This window comes from Leptonychotes weddellii, chromosome 16 (assembly GCF_054177405.1).
Source record: "Leptonychotes weddellii isolate Sample4059 chromosome 16, ASM5417740v2, whole genome shotgun sequence".
In the NCBI taxonomy this organism is placed as follows: domain Eukaryota; kingdom Metazoa; phylum Chordata; class Mammalia; order Carnivora; family Phocidae; genus Leptonychotes; species Leptonychotes weddellii.
In genome coordinates, this window is record NC_138384.1 from 4,279,299 (window position 1) to 4,297,288 (window position 17,990).

At 48.2% G+C, this 17,990-nt stretch overlaps 1 protein-coding gene across 3 annotated transcripts in view; it reads left to right on the forward strand.

Annotated features, from left to right (window-relative positions):
• Positions 1-647: 647 nt before the first annotated feature.
• MBTPS1 (membrane bound transcription factor peptidase, site 1) overlaps positions 648-17,990 on the forward strand; it is a 53,278-nt gene continuing 35,935 nt past the window's right edge. The window contains exons 1-5 of one of the 3 annotated variants that reach the window (XM_081806315.1): positions 652-806; positions 4,328-4,401; positions 12,717-13,208; positions 13,850-14,107; positions 16,863-17,066. In XM_081806315.1, the coding sequence (XP_081662441.1) occupies positions 13,046-13,208; positions 13,850-14,107; positions 16,863-17,066 (625 nt within the window). In that variant the 5' untranslated portion in view covers positions 652-806; positions 4,328-4,401; positions 12,717-13,045. Of the gene's footprint in view, positions 807-4,312; positions 4,402-12,716; positions 13,209-13,849; positions 14,108-16,862; positions 17,067-17,990 lie in introns of those variants that run through there. The other 2 variants (XM_081806316.1, XM_081806317.1) reach the window with 2 other exon arrangements.

Sequence of the window (17,990 nt, forward strand, 5' to 3'; positions counted from 1 at the left end):
TCCGTCCTCCACCCGTACGCAGCGCCAAGTGTGGGCCGGTTCCACGCGTGGGCAGAAAACAGCCCGCGATCCTAGTACCTAAACCACGCAGGCATTCCGGGGGAGGCCAGCGTTTCAGAGTTGAACGCACCGAGCCTTGTTCGTCAATAGGGTAACCACTGGGCATCCGTGGTCCCGGCGAAATGGGGAGCAGACCGGAGCCGGGGCGGGCGGAGCAAGCGCGGCTGGGGCGGCAGTTTCGCCCGCCAGTGGGGGGTCCCCGGGCCCGGCCCGGCGGCCGCGTCGGACAAATGGGCAGAGGCTTGCAGAAGTGCGTGCCTGGGGGTGCCGCCCGAGCCTGGCCCCGGATCCGGACCCCGTCGGGCCCCAGGAAGAGGGCGCTGCGCTGGGAGCTCTCGGGCGTTTACGGCAAATGCTGGCCGTTCCGCCAGGATCGTCATCCTTGGGCCCTGGCCCCGCACGGCCGCTTTCGGGTCCCACGTCCTACCATCCCGAGGGTCCACTGCCCAACACCCCCACCAGCCCCCCCGGCTGCAAGTGTCGCGAGACCTTTGTCTGTCCGCCCGGCCCGGGCCCAGCGGCCCCCGGCGTCCGGAGCGCGCACGCAGGCCCACGCAGGGGACGCAGGGGACGCACAGCCGGCGGGGCCGGCGCTCCCGGCACTCCCAGCCGTCGGTCTCCCCGCCCCGGTCGCGCAGTCTCGCGAGAGTTGGGGGTAAACAGCCCCGAATGGAGACGCGAGGCGTGTTCGCGGTGGAGGTGCCGTTGTCCCGGGACCGCGGGACCCGAGCTTGAGGCGGCAGCAGGTAGGTTAGGCGGAGGCTCGTTCCCAGACCCGCCGACCTTTGCAGCCGCCCGCGCGCCCGAGGCCCCAAGGGTGGGGGTGTGCGCCGGCGGCGGCCGGGGCCGGGGCCTCCCTGCGCCCCTGGACCCTCCGGGAGCCGCACAGGAGCGTGGGGCGGGGGACAGACGGGAAGACCGGCGGACGGGTTGACGGGCGTTTTCCAGCACCCGAAACAGCGCGTGCGGCCGTGCTCGGCGGGCTGCGGCTGGGCGGCCCTGCCCGGCCCTTTCTCCGGGCTCACGCGGGGTGCTAGCTTGCTCAGCCTCACCGTTTTCTCCCCGTGAAATAAACTTCAACGGAGTGAACCCGTGTCCCCGGCGCTGGCCCTCAGCTTCCCGGCGCACCCACGGTTCCGGGCCGGCTCCCGTAGGGGCTCCGGGATCACATTTTCAGCGACCTCGGTTCTTTGCTTGTCGCAGTCTGAGCACACTGCTGAACATCCGGATTTTCAGGAATGCAGTGCAGGAAGCTCGTCGGCAAGGTGGGCCGGAGAGACTCCTGCCTTGCCCTGTCGTGTGTGCGCTACCTGAGACTAAGTCTAAGACTGCTATATTACAGATTATCAATATCATTTTTATTAAGATGTTTACCCTTTGTTTTGGTGAGAGCTCCTGGGAATGTTGGCCAATTTGTGCAAATTAAGTTAAATACTTTAGGTTCTGAAGGACACTTCCAAGTGAAATAAAGTAGCAGAAGATCTCAGAGCTGAACTCCGTAGAATTTATTTTCCTGTGGCCCTTTAGCCTTAGCTGTGCTAGTAAGCAACCCACCTGCAGGGTCTCAGTTTGCATTTGTATAAGAGTGAGGAGCTTGGAGAACTGATTCTTCCCAACTTTTCTTTTTTATCTGCAGCACACGATATATATATATATATTTTATGTCAGTGCTTTGTTCAGGTAAAATTTACATACCATAAAATTCACCTGTTTTACGTGTACTTATTCAGTGTTTTTTTTTTTTTTTTTTGGTGCCGTCATCACCACAACCCACTTTTAGAACATTTTTGTTACCCCAAAAAGATCCCCAGTGCCCATGTTCAGTCACTACCCATTTCTGACTCCAGCCCCAGGCAACCACTAATCTGCTCTCTGACTCCCTAGACTTGTCTCTTTTGAATATTTCATTGAGGTGGGATCATCTGTGGCCTTTGTGTCTGGGCTTGGCCTCAGTGGGACCCTTGCTCATTCAGCCTCTCCATTGCACTCCCCATGCATCTCTCATATTCAAGAGTTGGTTGTATCCGTGAAAAAAGAGAAATTCTAGTTTAGTGCTTGCAGAGTCTTTGCAGCACATGGGGCCCCATGGGATCAAGCTGGATCTCTTCTAGCTAAATTTTTAGCATTCCCTTCAAATTCACATGTTTGATTCCATCTTCTGCATTCTAGTGGTAGATAGTTACTGCTCTGCCCTGCCTATTGCCTCTTTTGTGTGGCAGCCACAGTTAAGTGTCATAAATAGAGTAACAGAAGCTAGGAGGGGTGAACACTTAGGTAAACTGCACCTGGGTTTCATCTGTGTCCTGTGTGGGGTTTTTAGGGGGAGATTTGCAACTGCCTCTTTGCACCAGGGGAGAGTTGAGATATTGTTTGTATTTCATTGGAAAAACTTGACAACTCCAACCCTTTGTGACTTGAAATGTTAATTAAGGATGGGAGGCTAGACTTTGCATTTGGTATTTGGGTGGGGACTTTGGTCTCCGTCAGCATCTTGCCTGAGACAGGCCAAGGAGGTAGTAGAAACAGACACATCGATTTTCCCTTCCCTGTGGCCTAATCAGTTTTTACGTGCTGCAGAGATCTGTTACCTGGATTTACTAATCTTGACGATGTCTTTGCTTAAGGAAGTGAGTTTCAAGTAAACTGAGGAAAGTACTGGGTTTGGAGGTGCCTGCCTCGTGCGGCTGGCTAGCTAGTGCTGGATGACTGAAGGATCAAGAGAATAAGGAGATGGACACAGCACCTGTGAAAGAATAGGCAGTAAAGGACAGTGTAGACAAGCACCTCTTCACTCTGGCATTGTTGACTCTTTGGGCTGAATTACTTGTTTTGTCCCGCTAATGGACAGAATGTGCCAGAAGGAATGGTTCAGTCAGTCTGAAGAATACACCTTTATTTCAAGATAGTGCGGTCTGGCATCATTTCAATGTTAGCTGATTACACAGTGGTAGTACTGGCGAGTATGCAATTAGTTATGAAAGTGGTACTTTTACAGCCAAAGTGTAATTGAACTGAATGCTACCCTTTTGTGGCCTAAACACAGTTCAGTTTTCTCTGGAGCTATTTCAGTAAAAGTTCATTAAAAAAGCTGGTGTATCTAAACTAGATGACTGTGGGGTGATACAAGTAATTTCCTCTCCCCTGAATTGTGTTCTTATTTGCAAAGAAATGATTTCAGATATGCTTTAGCTATACTCAGAATTATAATCTGAGTGATATTCTATTATAATGCAAAGTAGAAGAACCTGAGCTGCAAGGAATGTTAGCTGTCAGACCTGTTGTTTGCCCAGGTAATACATTTCCTCTACTTGGTCTCCTTTTAAAACATAGCTCATTAAATCTTCCTGGCATATATTGTTTGAACTGTTTATTTTCCATTTAGTATTTGATGTCAAATATGTTTTGATTACACCTGTATTAGAGGCATACTTATTAACAGAAAATCCATAATTGTGCAGATACCATCTTTTAGGGTGTACCTTTGTATGGAAAGATCACCAGGTCTTCTACATAAAGAATTTATAGAAATTAAATCCAGTAAACAGTGGATCCAGTAACAGCTCTAGCTAGGCCCTATGAGTAGGTGATATGGCACATGATAAGCCTGTTCAGAATAAACGAGGGAAAAGCTTTGCCTGGAGCTCTAAGGTAGACACAGACAAATTATTAAACACAGTTCCTAGGAAATAGATCCCTTTTAAGCTCTACTGTGTGTACAGATAAACCAAATCTTTGGGGTGCCTGGCTGGCTCAGTTGGTGGAGTGTGTGACTCGATCTCAGGGTCATGAATTCGATCCCCATGTTAGGCATCTTAGAGATTACTTAAAAATAAATAAAATTTATTTAAAAAAACCTAAATCTTAAATATATTTTGAATCTTTGTGCCACTGTGTTACCAGAAAATTTGTTTTTCTATAAAAGGTTTATTAAAGTACTTAGTTATTTTATCTAATTATGAAAGTGTAACAAAGGCTCTTTGTAAAAGTGTAAATGACCAGAACTAAGACCATAACTCCCTGTACTAATATCATTGAGAGATAGGACCACTGTTACCTTGTGGCAAAGGTCTTTTCCTTTTCTTTTTCTCCTGTGCATATAGATACATTATTTAAAAATCAAAATTTGGATCATTGTCTGTGAACTGTTTTACTTAATATTGCATTAACCTTTCCCCGTATTCTTTGGGAAATATATTCAAGACCTATGGCTGCTCTAACAAATTTCTACAAACTTAGTGATTTAAAACACCAGTTTATTATCTTACAGTTCTGGAGGTCAGTAGTCCAAAATCAGTGTCACTGGGCTGACGTCAAGGGCTTCATTCCTTCTGGAGGCTCCAGGTGAGATTGTTTCCTTCCCTTTTTTGGTTTCTAGGGGCACCTGCGTTCCTTGGCTCCTGGCCTCTTCCTCTGATTACCTCAGCCTCCGGCTTCCATCATCTCTCTCCTGCTATCAGTGGGGGAGTAGCTCAGTGGGCCTGCCTCGCTCTCGTACAGACTCTTGTAATTACATTGGTCCCACTTGGATAATCCAGAATACTCTCCCCATCTCAGGATCCTTAGTTTACTCATACCTGCAGAATCTCTTTGACCATATAAAGTAACATTTACAGGTTCGGGGGATGAGGATGTGGATATCTTTGGGGGACCATTATTCAGCCTTCTGGAGGAACATAATTTGAAATTGCTACACAGCATTCCATACTTTTGGTTAATCAGTTAGCTAGTCTTGTATTACACATTTAGATACTCTCTAATTTTTCCTGGTTATAGTCTTTGGGTGTAAATCATTGTATGCTTTCAGATTCACACTTCTATGAAATGAATTTCTAGGGGAGATTTTATTTTTTTAAAAAGATTTAAAAGAGAGTGCGTGCATGTGTGTGCTTGTGAGCTGAGGGGAGGGGCTGTGGGAGATGGAGAGCGAGTATCAAGCGGACTCGGGCTGAGTGTGGAGCCCGACACAGGGCTTGATCCTATGACCCCGAGATCATGACCTGCGTCAAAACCAAGAGTCGGACACTTAACTGACTATGCCACCAAGCGCCCCTCTAGGGGAGATTTTATTTTTTTTCTTTTCTTTTTTTTTTTTTTTTTATTTGAGACAGAGAGAATGAGAGAGAGAGAGCACATGAGAGGGGGGAGGGTCAGAGGCAGAAGCAGACTCCTGCCGAGCAGGGAGCCCGATGCGGGACTCGATCCAGGGACTCCAGGATCATGACCTGAGCCGAAGGCAGTCGCTTAACCAACTGAGCCACCCAGGCGCCCCACTAGGGGAGATTTTAGAAAAGCAGGGTAACCTACCTCTTAAGAGGGTGGCCTCCATGCCAGATTACTCAAGTTCCCGGCTGGCTTTCCCACTCACTGCCACGTGGCTCCAGGCCCGGTGATGAGCCACCGTGGGCACCTCTGTGTTTTCATCTGGAAAGGGGGTGGTTAGTAACAGGTTGGGAAGATTGCTTAGAAGAGCGACTGCCACAGAATAAACGCTCCATGAGAGAGACACAGTGAGAGAGGGAAGACAAGCAGGGGGAGTGGGAGAGGGAGAAGCAGGCTCCCCGCTGAGCAGGGAGCCTGACACGGGGTTCGATCCCAGGACCCCGGGATCGTGACCTGTGCCGAAGGCAGATGCCTAATGACTGAGCCACCCAGGCGCCCCCATTTTTAAGGCTTTTAATACATATTGGTAAATGACCGTTCTAAAAGGTAACGGGAGTTTTATTTACGCTCACTCACAACATATGAGAGTCCTCATTTTATTGGGTTGAATTCTTAAACATGATTTGTGTTTTACACTGGTGTCTCAGTTTATGTCTCTCACAGTGTTACTTGGTTTTTATGAAGAAACAAAACAAATAGAAACAGACTGATAGGTTCAGGAAACTGTTGGTTACCAGAGCGGGGAGGGGTTGGGGGGCAGGAGAAATAGGTGAAGGGGATTAGGAGGTGCAGACCTCTAGTTATAAATAAGTCAGGGACAGACTACATTGTTATAACTTCGTGTGGTGATAGATGGTAACCAGACTTAGGGGGATCACTTCCAGTGTGTGAAAATATCCAAGCACTAAGATGATGTACACCTGAAGGTAATAGGATATTCTTTGTCAATTATACTTGTTTTCAAGGAGTTTCTTGATCTAATGTAAATTGTGGAAACACTGGAGTCAGTTGTTTTTTGTTTTTTTTTTTAAAGATTTTATTCATTTATTTGACAGAGAGAGACACAGCGAGAGAGGGAACACAAGCAGGGGAAGTGGGAGAGGGAGAAGCAGGCTCCCCGCTGAGCAGGGAGCCCGATGTGGGGCTCGATCCCAGGACCCTGGGATCATGACCTGAGCCGAAGGCAGTCGCTTAACCGACTGAGCCACCCAGGCGCCCCACTGGAGTCAGTTTTAACAGAAATTTACTTTACCATGAATCTTTTCAGGGGTTCTGTCAATTCATTAGAAGGAGAATTAGTTTGAATTTCACTTCGACTAGCTCAGTCACATCTCTTGGGCTGTTGGAATGTCATTCTGTGTGACAGTTGATGTGTGTGAGTATCTGACATGGTTTGTAGTCTGGTCATGCACATAGTGGGCAGCTCAGACTGAGTATCAGAAAAGAGCCTAAAATTGCCCTCCCCACCACTTTTTAAAATTTAATACTTCCATCCTTCTCATTCATTCCTAGCAGCTGAGACTAAATATAAAACAACTTCTTCTTCTTCTTTTTTTTTTTTTACATATTTTGGAAACAGTTTCAATCTACCAGAAAGGTTCCAAGAACAGCACAAAGCCTTTCCCCCTCTGAACCATTTCAAAGTAAGTTGCAGACCTGATACCCATTATCCCTAGATACTTCATGGGGCATTTCCTGCAAGCAGAGTCCTTCTTACATAAAGCACAGCCTTCAAAATCAGGAAATGAGTCCCAGTACCTCCCTGCTATGTCATCCCAGGCGGGCCCCATTCAGGTTTGCCAATTGTTCCAGGAATGTCTTCACAGCAGAGGGATCTAGTTGAGAACCTCAAGTTCAGTTACCGGTCATGTCTCCTGAGTGTCCTTCAGTCTGGAGCTGTGTCTCAGCCAGTCCTTGGCTCTCATTACCTTGGTAGTTTTGAAAATTACAGGCCAGTTTATTTTGAAGAATGTCCCTTGATTGGGTTCTGATGTTTCCTCATGATGTGATTCAGGTTTTGCATCGTTGGCAGGAACCCCACAAGTGATGCCTGCCTCTTCCAGTCATCTGCTCGGTGTGTCTGGGTCCGTTTGTCCCCTGGCAGGTTAACTTGGTGAAGCTTCTCTGCTGTAGAAGTAGCTTGTCCCTTTGGAAATAAGGTTTTTTTTTTTGTTGGGAGGCATTCCGGGCCTATGTAAATATCTCATTCTTCTTCAAGCTTTCAACTTAGTTTTAAATGTTATTGTGGACTCTTGTTTTGTATTTTCTGCAGTGGGTTAACATCTGTTACTTTCATTATTTATTTTGATGCTCAGGCTGTCCCACACCGGCCTCTGTGTTCCTCAGACACACTCCCATTGTTCTCTGAGTGCTTTCTCACTTTCTGGCACAGGATGTTCCAGACTCACCTGCCCACTCATCTGGAACTAGGAGCCTGGTTTCTTGCAGTGAAGAATGGCATTTAGAAAACCAGTTCTGGGGGGCGCCTGGGTGGTGTCGTCAGTTAAAGCATTTGACTCTTAGTTTTGGCTCAGGTCTGATCTCAGGGTTGTGGGATGGAGCCCCACATTGGGCTCCGTGTTCAGCACAGTGTCTGCTTGAGTGTCTCTCCTACTCTCCCCCTCTCTTCTGCTCGTGCGAGCATGTTCTCTCGCCCTCTCTCAAATAATCTTAAAAAAGAAAAGAAAAAAGGAAACCAGTTCTGGGTACTAGAGGGCTCCCTCCTGTTGAGCTGTCACTACTCCCGTGTCCTTGCAGTAGACAGAGCTAGGAAATGCACGTGTGCGTGTGTACCACATACACACTTGCATGTTTGTTTTTATGTCTGTCTGTCCCATATATGGAGAACCTGGAGTTCACACCAGTACTTCCAACTTCAGTCTGATCCTGCATGGATCTTTCAGGTTTTTTTCCTTATTCTTACCTGTGCCTTTCTTCTCTGACAATAGAAACCTGCTTCCCATTATCTGTAAATATTTATTTGATCAACTCAGTTTCCCGCTTTCATGGTCATCACTCCACTCAGGCTCCGACACCCTCACCAGATGCCTCTGCTCCACACCTTCCTCACCCTCTCAAGACGCCATCGCCCCACACCAGGCCACCGTGGCTCTCCACCAGCGCCTTCTTGCCCTCGGCTAAATTACGCAGAAAGAGAGGAAGAAAAGGGAAGACGGAGCTCTTGTTTAAAATGTTTCTTTTCCTATGTGTGTATGTCTGCGTCTGTATTTACACGCTCTGTATGCGTTGCTGCTTCCATGCTTGCCCCTCGATGGTGAGGCTGTCTCAGGGACAGTGCTGAGCAGGTTTGCCTTGCGTAGTGAGAGCCGGTGGGCGGGGGGGGGCGGGTAACCCATCGTCGACACAGGTGAGTAGATGTTTAGGTGAGGGAGGTGCGGTCTGTGCCTTTGAAGTCCCAGTAGAGAAGTCGTGGGGACTGGCTGTCTTTAAAACAGGCCAGCAGCGCAGTGGCCTGTCCTGTGACCTCGGTGCCAGTGGCATCCTTCACCAGCCTCTGTGCCCCTGGTGGCATTTCTGTTTTCTTCAAAGCAAATTTATATTTTGAAGCCTTCTTATTCTGGGATTGGGAAACCATAGGAACTTCAGTATCCGTTGTCAGAGTTTTTTAGGAGCCATGGGTCTTCGTAAAGAGTGTCTTCTTAGAACCTAGAATGTAAGCAGGTCATCCACAACCAAACCAAACAGAGAGGTGTCTCCTTGTCCCATTATTTCCAACCTTCCCGTTATCCCCACGGGACTTTTCTACTTGAGGGTGTCTTCCAGCCACTGGTGGTTTTGGAGTTTGGGGCAGGCTGCTGTTCGCCTTTTTGTGTGTGGCCCTTTCGACAGACCGCTATTCGTTATGGAAGTTCTTTCTCACAGATTTTGGGGTTTTTCTTATCTCCCTATTCCTTTCTGCCCGGATCCATGCCTTCCCAGCGCTAATGCTTACCCTAATTTTCACGTGGTCAGAGCTCAGCACCTGCTTTTCTTGCACCTTCTCCGTCTCTGTCAGGGGCAGACGCCATCTGTGTTTGGACAAAAGGCCTCAGTGTTGTCCCTGGCTCCTCAGGTGTGCACCCCCCAAATCTGGCTGTCTGCGGATTGTCTCACGGCCGTCGCGTGCCCCCCTTCACCGCCCCTCCTACCCCGGCCTGGCCCGACCCAGTCGTCCTGGGAGCTGTCCAGTTGGCCACCTGCGTCTGCCTGTGCCCCCTTCTGCACAGAAGCCAGAGCGAGCCAGTTCTCGTGCAGACCAGCTGGGGTCGCTCCTCTGCTCAGATCCTGCTTTGCCTCCCATTGGGAGTGAAAGCTGAGGTCCTTTCTCTGACCTACAAGGCCCTCCCCCACTTCTCCCATCCCTTCTGCTTTCCCCCTCCCTCCCCCTGCTCCAGCCACATGGCCCCTTGGCTTTCCTTACATAAACCAGGCGTGTTCCTTGCCTCGGGCTTTTGGGCTCACCCTTCCGGGTGCCTCCGGTACTGTGCCCAGCTGGCCTGGCCAGCTTCCTGCTTCCGCAGGTCCTTCCTCAGAGGTCCCCTCCCAGGCTCAAGGGGCACCTCTGTACACACACACACACACACACACACACACGCACGCGCGCGCACTCACACCGTGAGCTCGGAGGTTTGGCTTGGGTTTTGTTGGCTGCTGTGTCCCTGCCGTCTCTTGGTGCTTGGCTCTGTGACTGGCGCCGTAAAGGAGTCGGACCTGGGAGCAGAGCTGCTCAGCAGCCCCACCAGGCTCCGGATCGTCTTTGCGCACCTCACTCCCATTGCTTCCCGAGGGCCCTGCGCAGAGGTCGCACCTGCACCAGGTGCCTGCTTCCCACCATCTTTCCTCCTTCAGGTTGGCACCCCATGGCCTCCCTCCTCGTGCAGAGGACTTGCTGATCCTCTGCACGTTCTGTGTTGTTCTGGGCTGTGCTGTAGCTGTGTTCAGGCTGCTCCCCTTCTCCCCCCGTATTTCCGCACTTTGGCTCTGCTGGCTCAGGCTCTGCCAGAGCGCCCTCCTCCTCCTCCCCCTCCTCCCCCTCCTCCTCCTCCCCCTCCTCCCCCTCCTCCTCCTTGGCAGAAGCCTCCCGTTTCACCCAGAAGAACTCTCAGTGCGGCATCCCGGCCCTGCGTGTGCGCCTCTTCTTCAGTGTCTTCCTGCGCTTTGTTTAGCTGTTTGCTTTTATAGTCGGCCTCTTGGCTGAATCGCACCTTAATCTTGGTAAGCACGATATAAAATTGTATGATTTAATTGCATAAATTAAGGTAGAATGTCTTAGGGATATTGCGGTGTCCTTTTTTCCAAAACCTAAAACATTTTCTCTTCGGGAGAGAGCTGATTATCTTAGGCATTTTTAAAGTTTAAAACCCCTCTAACCTTTTCTTCCCATTTCTCTGTCTTGCGAAGTCCGTCTCTGGGGATCAGTTGTAGAACGCCAGCCATCTCTTCCACACGGGTTGCAGTATGAGCTCGCTGTCCGTGCCTGTGTGCAGATTAAGAACAGGTTTAATTAAAGTCGATCTGACACAGTTAGGTCTAAGATTGGCTCACCAGTATCACTCAGTAATATTTGTTACATGTAGCCCAAATATGTCATAGATTCTTTAGCTTGAGGCAGAAGAGCTTAAGAGATTGCCTTTTTTTTTTTAATTTGCCTTAATTGAGAGACCTGTTTAAATCTTTTTCACTGTAAGTTCATTTAATAGGAGAACTCTTCTCACCAGTGGTGAGCTTTATCTTCTTTGACCACTCATACTATAATTAAGTGAGGTATATGCTTCATGTGATTATATTCTGTGATACCCCATTACTGCAAATATCAGGTATAAGCAGAAAAAATTGGGGCTCACTCCCAAGTGTATTGCCATGAAATATGTTGGAGTGGCTTTTTTGGTGTCCCCTGTTGCCTTTCTTTGGTCTTTCTGTTCCGATCTTTGGTTTTAATTTCTTTGTTCTTGTGGTTGGCATTTTCATTGTTGTTCTTTGTGTTGATAGGAAATAACTTCTAAAATTTCATTTCCATCTGATGAGCTCCATTCAACCAGCCTTAGTCCCTAGTGCCGGAGAAGGCCTGCTTTTCAGGATCATGTGTTATTACAGCAGTGAAGTCCTAAATATTAACCTTTCAAACTTTTTTATATTTTATGTGTTTTCCTGTGAATAGAGGCACATATGAATAGTTCCAGAAACCACAAAGTCCTTGTTACTCTAAAGCACCAGTTGCTGCCAGAGGAAGGGGTTTTAATAATTCCGTACCTCTCTTTAAAGGGGATCAGCTCCTGGTCCTAAGTGTTTTCTTTTTAGAAACAAGTTAGCAGTGTAAGGCCTGTCCTGTTCTATTGATTTCTGTTCCCCTTGCTGGATTATTTATGTTTCTGGTGGGATCAATGCAACCGATTTTTCTGGATATGCCACAACCAGCATCGTTGTTTTGTTTGTTTGTTTTACTGCCGCTTTGTTTTTCATTGTGAAGAATGATCATTTTTCTGCCATTCACATACTTGAAAGATATCTGTGCCTGTGTGTAATTTAACACTCAGATAACACTTTTCTTTGGCAGCAGTGTATCTGACAAACTGTTCTCTTATATTACTTCCAGTAAAGAGGTAATCTGGTGTTATAACTTATTTAGCAGGTTAGATTTCTTTAAGGTCAGGCTTCATGTAAAATAAATTTGATGACTGTGTAAACTCTTCTATGTTCTCTTCAGAGAATTGGCAGAAAATATTCAAAATAGTTTGAATAATTTTAAAGCATAGTTTCTCTAAAAGAAAGTGGCAAGGATATGACTTGCATGGAAATTAGTTTGTGCTTAGGTATTATTTTACGGTAGAAAGTGAGGATGTATATACCAAGCTTTTGCCTGAAGAGTTGGTAAAATTTATGAGGAATTAAACTACTGTTGCAGGGCGCCTGGGTGGCTCAGTTGGTTAAGCATCCAACTCTTGGTCTCAGCTCAGGTCTTGATCTCAGGGTCATGAGTTCAAGCCCCGCATTGGGCTCCACACTGGGTGTGGAGCCTACTTAAAAAATAAATCAAATGCTGTTGGGGAAGAGCCCTGGAGATGAAGGGTTGCACATGATGAGAAATCGAGAATCTGAGGTCGAAGCAGAGCAGGGGGGCAGATGTGCAGGACTGTGATCCCCCCTCTCTGGCTGCTAGGGGGCTCAGTATTCCTGACATTGTTATGCTCAGTTTGCTCCGTTTTTCTCATTTGTTTTAACCTTTCTTATTTCGTCTTATCTCTTATTCTCTCTGCTGGAGAGAAGTGAGGAGTAATTAAAGAAAGAGAAGACAGGTGTTTCGTGCCTGAGCCGCATGTCTGTCTCATCTTCTCACGGGGCGTCCGTGTGGCTCTCTGGCTTGCGGTACACATAGGACTGACTCCTGAAGGACTGACTCCCGTAGGACTGACTCCCGTAGGACTGACTCCCGAAGGACTGACTCCCGCAGGACTGACTCCCGCAGGACTGACTCTCGCCTGGCTCGCTTTGTTTTGTAGACGGCTCACAACTCCCAGAGGGACCGCCCGCCTTGCCGGACTGTGGTTCTGTGCTGCAGATGGAGTGGAGGACTCAGTTGTCTGGCCCAGAGTGACAGGAGCCTGAGGCCCAAGATGGAGAAGAAACGAAGAAAGAAATGAAAGCCTCTTTCCAGGCCAAACCACAGAAGGCCATGAAATTTAACTTTTATTTACGTTGGACAAGACTGTAAAGTGGCTGATCAGTAATGTTTCAGCTTTTGGCCGAAACAAAAATTAACTTATAATCAAGAAAGAAAAAAAGTGCGATTTGAATTTATGCGATTTTATGACCATACTCACTTAGGACCATGAAGCTTGTCAACATCTGGCTGCTTCTGCTAGTGGTTTTGCTCTGTGGGAAGAAACATCTGGGTGACAGATTGGAGAAGAAGTCTTTCGAAAAGGCCCCGTGCCCTGGCTGTTCCCACCTGACGTTGAAGGTGGAATTCTCTTCAACGGTTGTGGAATATGGTAATGATACTATTTTAGCCCCCCCTCCCCATTTTTTAAAAACTTAATTTTAAATATTAGCTTTTGCCAAAAAAGACTTTGCCCTCTTTTCTATGATACATTTCATATGAGGTGAGTGCACGGCGCTTAGATGTTCACTCTGCTAAAGTTGGTTTTCCCGAGATAGGTAGCTTCTGTGAAGCAAGGACGTTGGCATTCTGAATTACTTCCCTAAAACCTGATTCTCTGGGACAGGTACCGTTGCAGCCACAGAGGGTGGGGAGTTGGGAGGTGCGGAATGCTCAGTAAAATAAAACGGAGCCTTTCCTTCTGAATCCCTTTTTCCTATTTGAAAAAGTTACGTGCATTTCTTTGCCATATATTCAAACTTCTGTTAATCTCTGCTTTTTTAAAAATAGCACACGTGTCTGATTTTAAGTGATGTATTCTGTGATCAGGGGACTCCTACAGATCATTTTAACTCAGCGCTCTGGAAATGGCTGTTTAGGGCCTTTAAACCAGTCTTGGTTTACTGCTGCTTCTACTGTAGGTTTTAGGATCTGTAAGTTTTCTTTTACCAGGGAAATTTGAGAGTGGATACATCCTTATGTTACAATACAGGGACATAAATTCTTATTTTTATTTGTGGTCATTGATTTCAGAATACATCGTGGCTTTCAATGGATACTTTACAGCCAAAGCTAGAAATTCTTTTATTTCGAGTGCCCTGAAGAGCAGTGAAATAGACAATTGGAGAATCATTCCTCGAAACAACCCATCCAGTGACTACCCTAGTGATTTTGAGGTGATTCAGATAAAAGAAAAACAGAAAGCGGGGCTGCTGACACTTGAAGATCATCCCAACATCAAACGGGTGACACCCCAGCGGAAAGTCTTCCGTTCGCTCAAGTACGCAGAGTGTGAGTACTGTGATCACGGGCTCTGCTTGTCAGTCTGCTTCATCTGCTTCGCTGGGGTTCAGAGAGAGAATGTGTGTGTTCACACAGGCTGCCGAGAAGGGGTTTAGTCAACACACAAGTCCCTTCACCTAGTTTCATCAGTTGTGAACGTTTTCTTGCCAGGAGTTTAAAAAACTAACAACAGGCTTCGTGCTATTCTGGTGGGAAAAATCTGCAAGTTTGCAGTAGGGGACGATGGTGATGTTCGTCTCTGCTGCAAGTGGTTTTCACCCAGGCTCCTCGGAGAGGTCGGGGTCTTCGAGTTTCCTCTGGCTGCACTGTGCTTCTGTCAGCGTGTGTTTTTATTTTTAAGGCATCTTGTAAAACATCCTTTCTGTGGGTTTCGTTTTGTTTTTCTGAGAGCCTCCTGACCATGCACAGTCCTGCCTCCCCTGGGCCTGTTTCAGTCACAGGCTGTGCAGGTGTGAGGATGGAAGGCATTTGATTATTCTTCCAGCCTGAGGGCTTATTCTTTCCCACTTCTTTACAACTTGGGCTTGTCAGGGTAGAGTTTATCCTTAAATAATAAATTGCATATTTATTACTTAACATTTTCCGAAGCATGCTTATTACCAGAGAAAAGGTTTTTTCCCATTTGTGATAAACTAGGGTAACAAACTGCCAGTTCTGTTATTTACTGTCATTTTTTTTCCCTGGAAGGAAAGAGCAATAAAGTTTTCCTTTTCTCCCTTTGTCAGCTAGTAGGCCTGAGAGCCTCTGAGGTTCGGAGAGGGCGCCCGGGGAGGCCGAGCTAATTTGCATAGTGTGACAAGCCCGCCCTTGGAGGCTCCGCAGAGGTCAGGTGCCTGACTTCCTCAGAGCTCTCTGTGTCAGGCAGGATGTTCTGTGATGCATTTTCTCTTTAAAAACGGTCCAGGAAGATCAAACCAAACCAGACCTTGTACACTTAGCTAGATAAATGGCTCAGCATTGTGCTTTTTATTTTACTTTTTTATCGTGAAGAGCCCCAGGACATTTTAAGAAACATGGAAGTGCCTAATTTTAGCACAGCAGTCCTGGAATCTCGGGGTTGGGTTCCTTTCTCTACACTCTGCACCATGGTTGTCAGACGTGTCCCTGACGCGCCCTGAGGACGTGGCGCCCTGCTGACAGGCCCGGTCCGGCTTGTCGCCATCTGCCACCTCGTGTGCTGAGCCGCCTTCCTGTAAGCGTCATCTTTTCCTGTCCGGAAAATGGAGATAACGCTACCTACCTCCTAGGGTTCTCACAAAGGTGATATAAGACAGTGCAAGTGTAAGAGCTTAGCAGAGTTTTTAGGATGTAAATAGACGTTAAATATTGCTTGTTTCTCTGGCTGTGTTGTGAGAAGGCTCTGCTCTATTTTGGCTGCAGCCTGTCCCACCGTGGCTCCCATCCCTGGCTCTGTCCACAGGCTGGAAGACGGAGCCAACCTGTTTGCCTCAAGACAGTGTTTAAAGATATTGTCAAGATATCCACGGTGTCCCCCTTGACAGATTCTTCTCTCCAGGTCCTTCAGCTGTCCCTCACACGACATGGGTTCAAGCCCTCTCACCGTTTTAACTGCTTTCCTTCCAGTACTCTCTAGTTTTTCTGAATTGCTCTTAGAGAGCCGAGCTCATTACTTCGGTGTAGTCTGGTCCGCTTCAGGCCGACGGAGCAGACCCTCGCGTGTTGTCAATACCACTCTTCCGTCAGCACGTCCAGTATTGTCCCCCGCTATTGACTTAAAGAACAGAGTCAACATGGCGGGTTCAGCGCAGAATAATTTCAGTTGGTCTGTGCAAATAATTACTTAATGGAATTGACATGACTGTTTTCCCAGGTCCCTGTGCTTTTTCATGGGGAAGCTTGGTAAGACGGGAATAAACGATAGTCTTTTGCTTTAGAGACAGAATTTGAGTAGTAGGAGCATAGGTGTGTTCTTCTCCAAACTGATTGGAGATGTAGTTTTTCTTCGTGATAGCGTCGTCCTGGAAGGTAAGGACTACTCTTGTGGTGTTTCTTTTGCTTTTTTCCTTCCATTTTTAACAAAGTAAGGTACTTACAGATAACGGAATTCATGGTTGTCAGTGCAGCTTGGCAGGTGTTGATGCGAGCGCAGCCCGCGGTCCCCCCGCAAGGTCAAGAGAAGACACAGTTCGTCGCCTTCAGACCCGCCCCCTCCCCAACTCCTTTCTAGTTCTTCTGCTTTTGGAAAGCATGTTGAGAGTAGTGAGCACTGTACAGTTGGAAGAAGGTCCTGCTGCTGTTGGACCAGAGACAGGTGTGGTGGGTTAACATGCCCTTTTCTGTCCCAGCACCCAGTGCTGTGACACGTCGCCATCACTCGGTGGCCACGTGCTTCCTTGTGGTTCTGTTGTCGTCGTTGTGTTTAACCCTTTTGGTTCAGTGAGAACAAGTTGCTGGTGAAAAATCAGGCATTTCTCCTCTCTTCAGCTTTAGGCACGATTGACTTTCTTTCTTTACAAGTGGTTATTTTGCCAGTCCTTCTCTGCCTTCCGTCAGTTAGGAAATGCCAAGTAGAGGACTCTTTGGGAATAACGATGATAGCTAAGTGATGTCCTGTGGGTGTAACTGCCTGGAGAAAGGCCTCTGGCGGGGACGAGAACCGCCCCCCTTCCGTCACCCAGGGTTTCAGGGGTAGTTGGCGCTCTTTCCAGAGTGGGTGCTCTCCCTGACGGGTCGGGTTGTCCCCGTGCCGCTCCGCTTCTCATCTGTCTCTCCTTGGCTCTAGCGGACCCTGTAGCGCCCTGTAACGACACCCGGTGGAGCCAGAAGTGGCAGTCATCCCGTCCCCTGCGAAGAGCCAGCCTCTCCCTGGGCTCCGGCTTCTGGCACGCTACCGGGAGACATTCGAGTAGACGGCTGCTGAGAGCCATCCCACGCCAGGTCGCCCAGACCCTGCAGGCGGACGTGCTCTGGCAGATGGGTTACACAGGTGCGTGCTGTTTGCCCAGGAGCCACGTGGGGCCTGGTGGCCGGGGCGCCCCTCTGTCTCGGGTGCCTAGTGCTGCTGCCACAGGCCTCAGGCACCTGCGCTTCTGCTCGCGTGGAGCTGGACACGTCCGGCAGCCACCCCTCCCCACCCCCACCCCCACCCCCCCGCCTTTGACTTCCGCTGTGCTGGGCATCTGTTTCTGTGCCTTTTGAGGTCGTTTCATGCTCTGCACCTTTTCTATCTTTCTGTATCATTTCTGAGGTTAGGGGGTAGATGGAGCATTTCTCTCCTCTTGACACGTAGGTGACACAGGGAATGAGATCAAGTGCAGAGATGGTTACTTTGAAGAGAGAATGTGAAAATGAGTTTTTCCCTTGAGTGTGGAGCTCTGTGCAGAATGGCTGAGTTACAGAGTGTGCACCTGTCGATCATTAGTTTCAGAGCAGGGGATGGTATTCATGACCATATCCTAGGAAATAGAACAACCAATGAGGTACTTTTCCTGACTGATGCATCATGGCAGAACATCGCTGTCATAACTGCTGTGAAGGTTTGTACCCCACCCCAAACGGAAGCCAGTTTCTCTAGCCCCCCCCACCCTACCCCTGTCCATCTCAGCTGGTCTCGGGGTCCTCGCCCGCATCCACTAGCCTGGGAGACCCATACCTCTCCCTTGATTTCCCTAGCCCGCGCCCTGCAGAAGGTCCGAGACACTTGAACTCTTCATGCCTGGTGGGCTGATGTTTCATTAAAATGATTATCACCTCGTGGTTTTATCTTTTCAGGGCGAGAACTCTTCACAAAGCAAATTCTCTAAGCAGAAAAGCATTTTCTTCCCCCCCCCCCCAAAACCAAGTGGTTTTTGAGATTGTGTCCATTATTTAAATGTAAGCAGTATGTTCTGTTAGTTAGGTCAGTGTAACT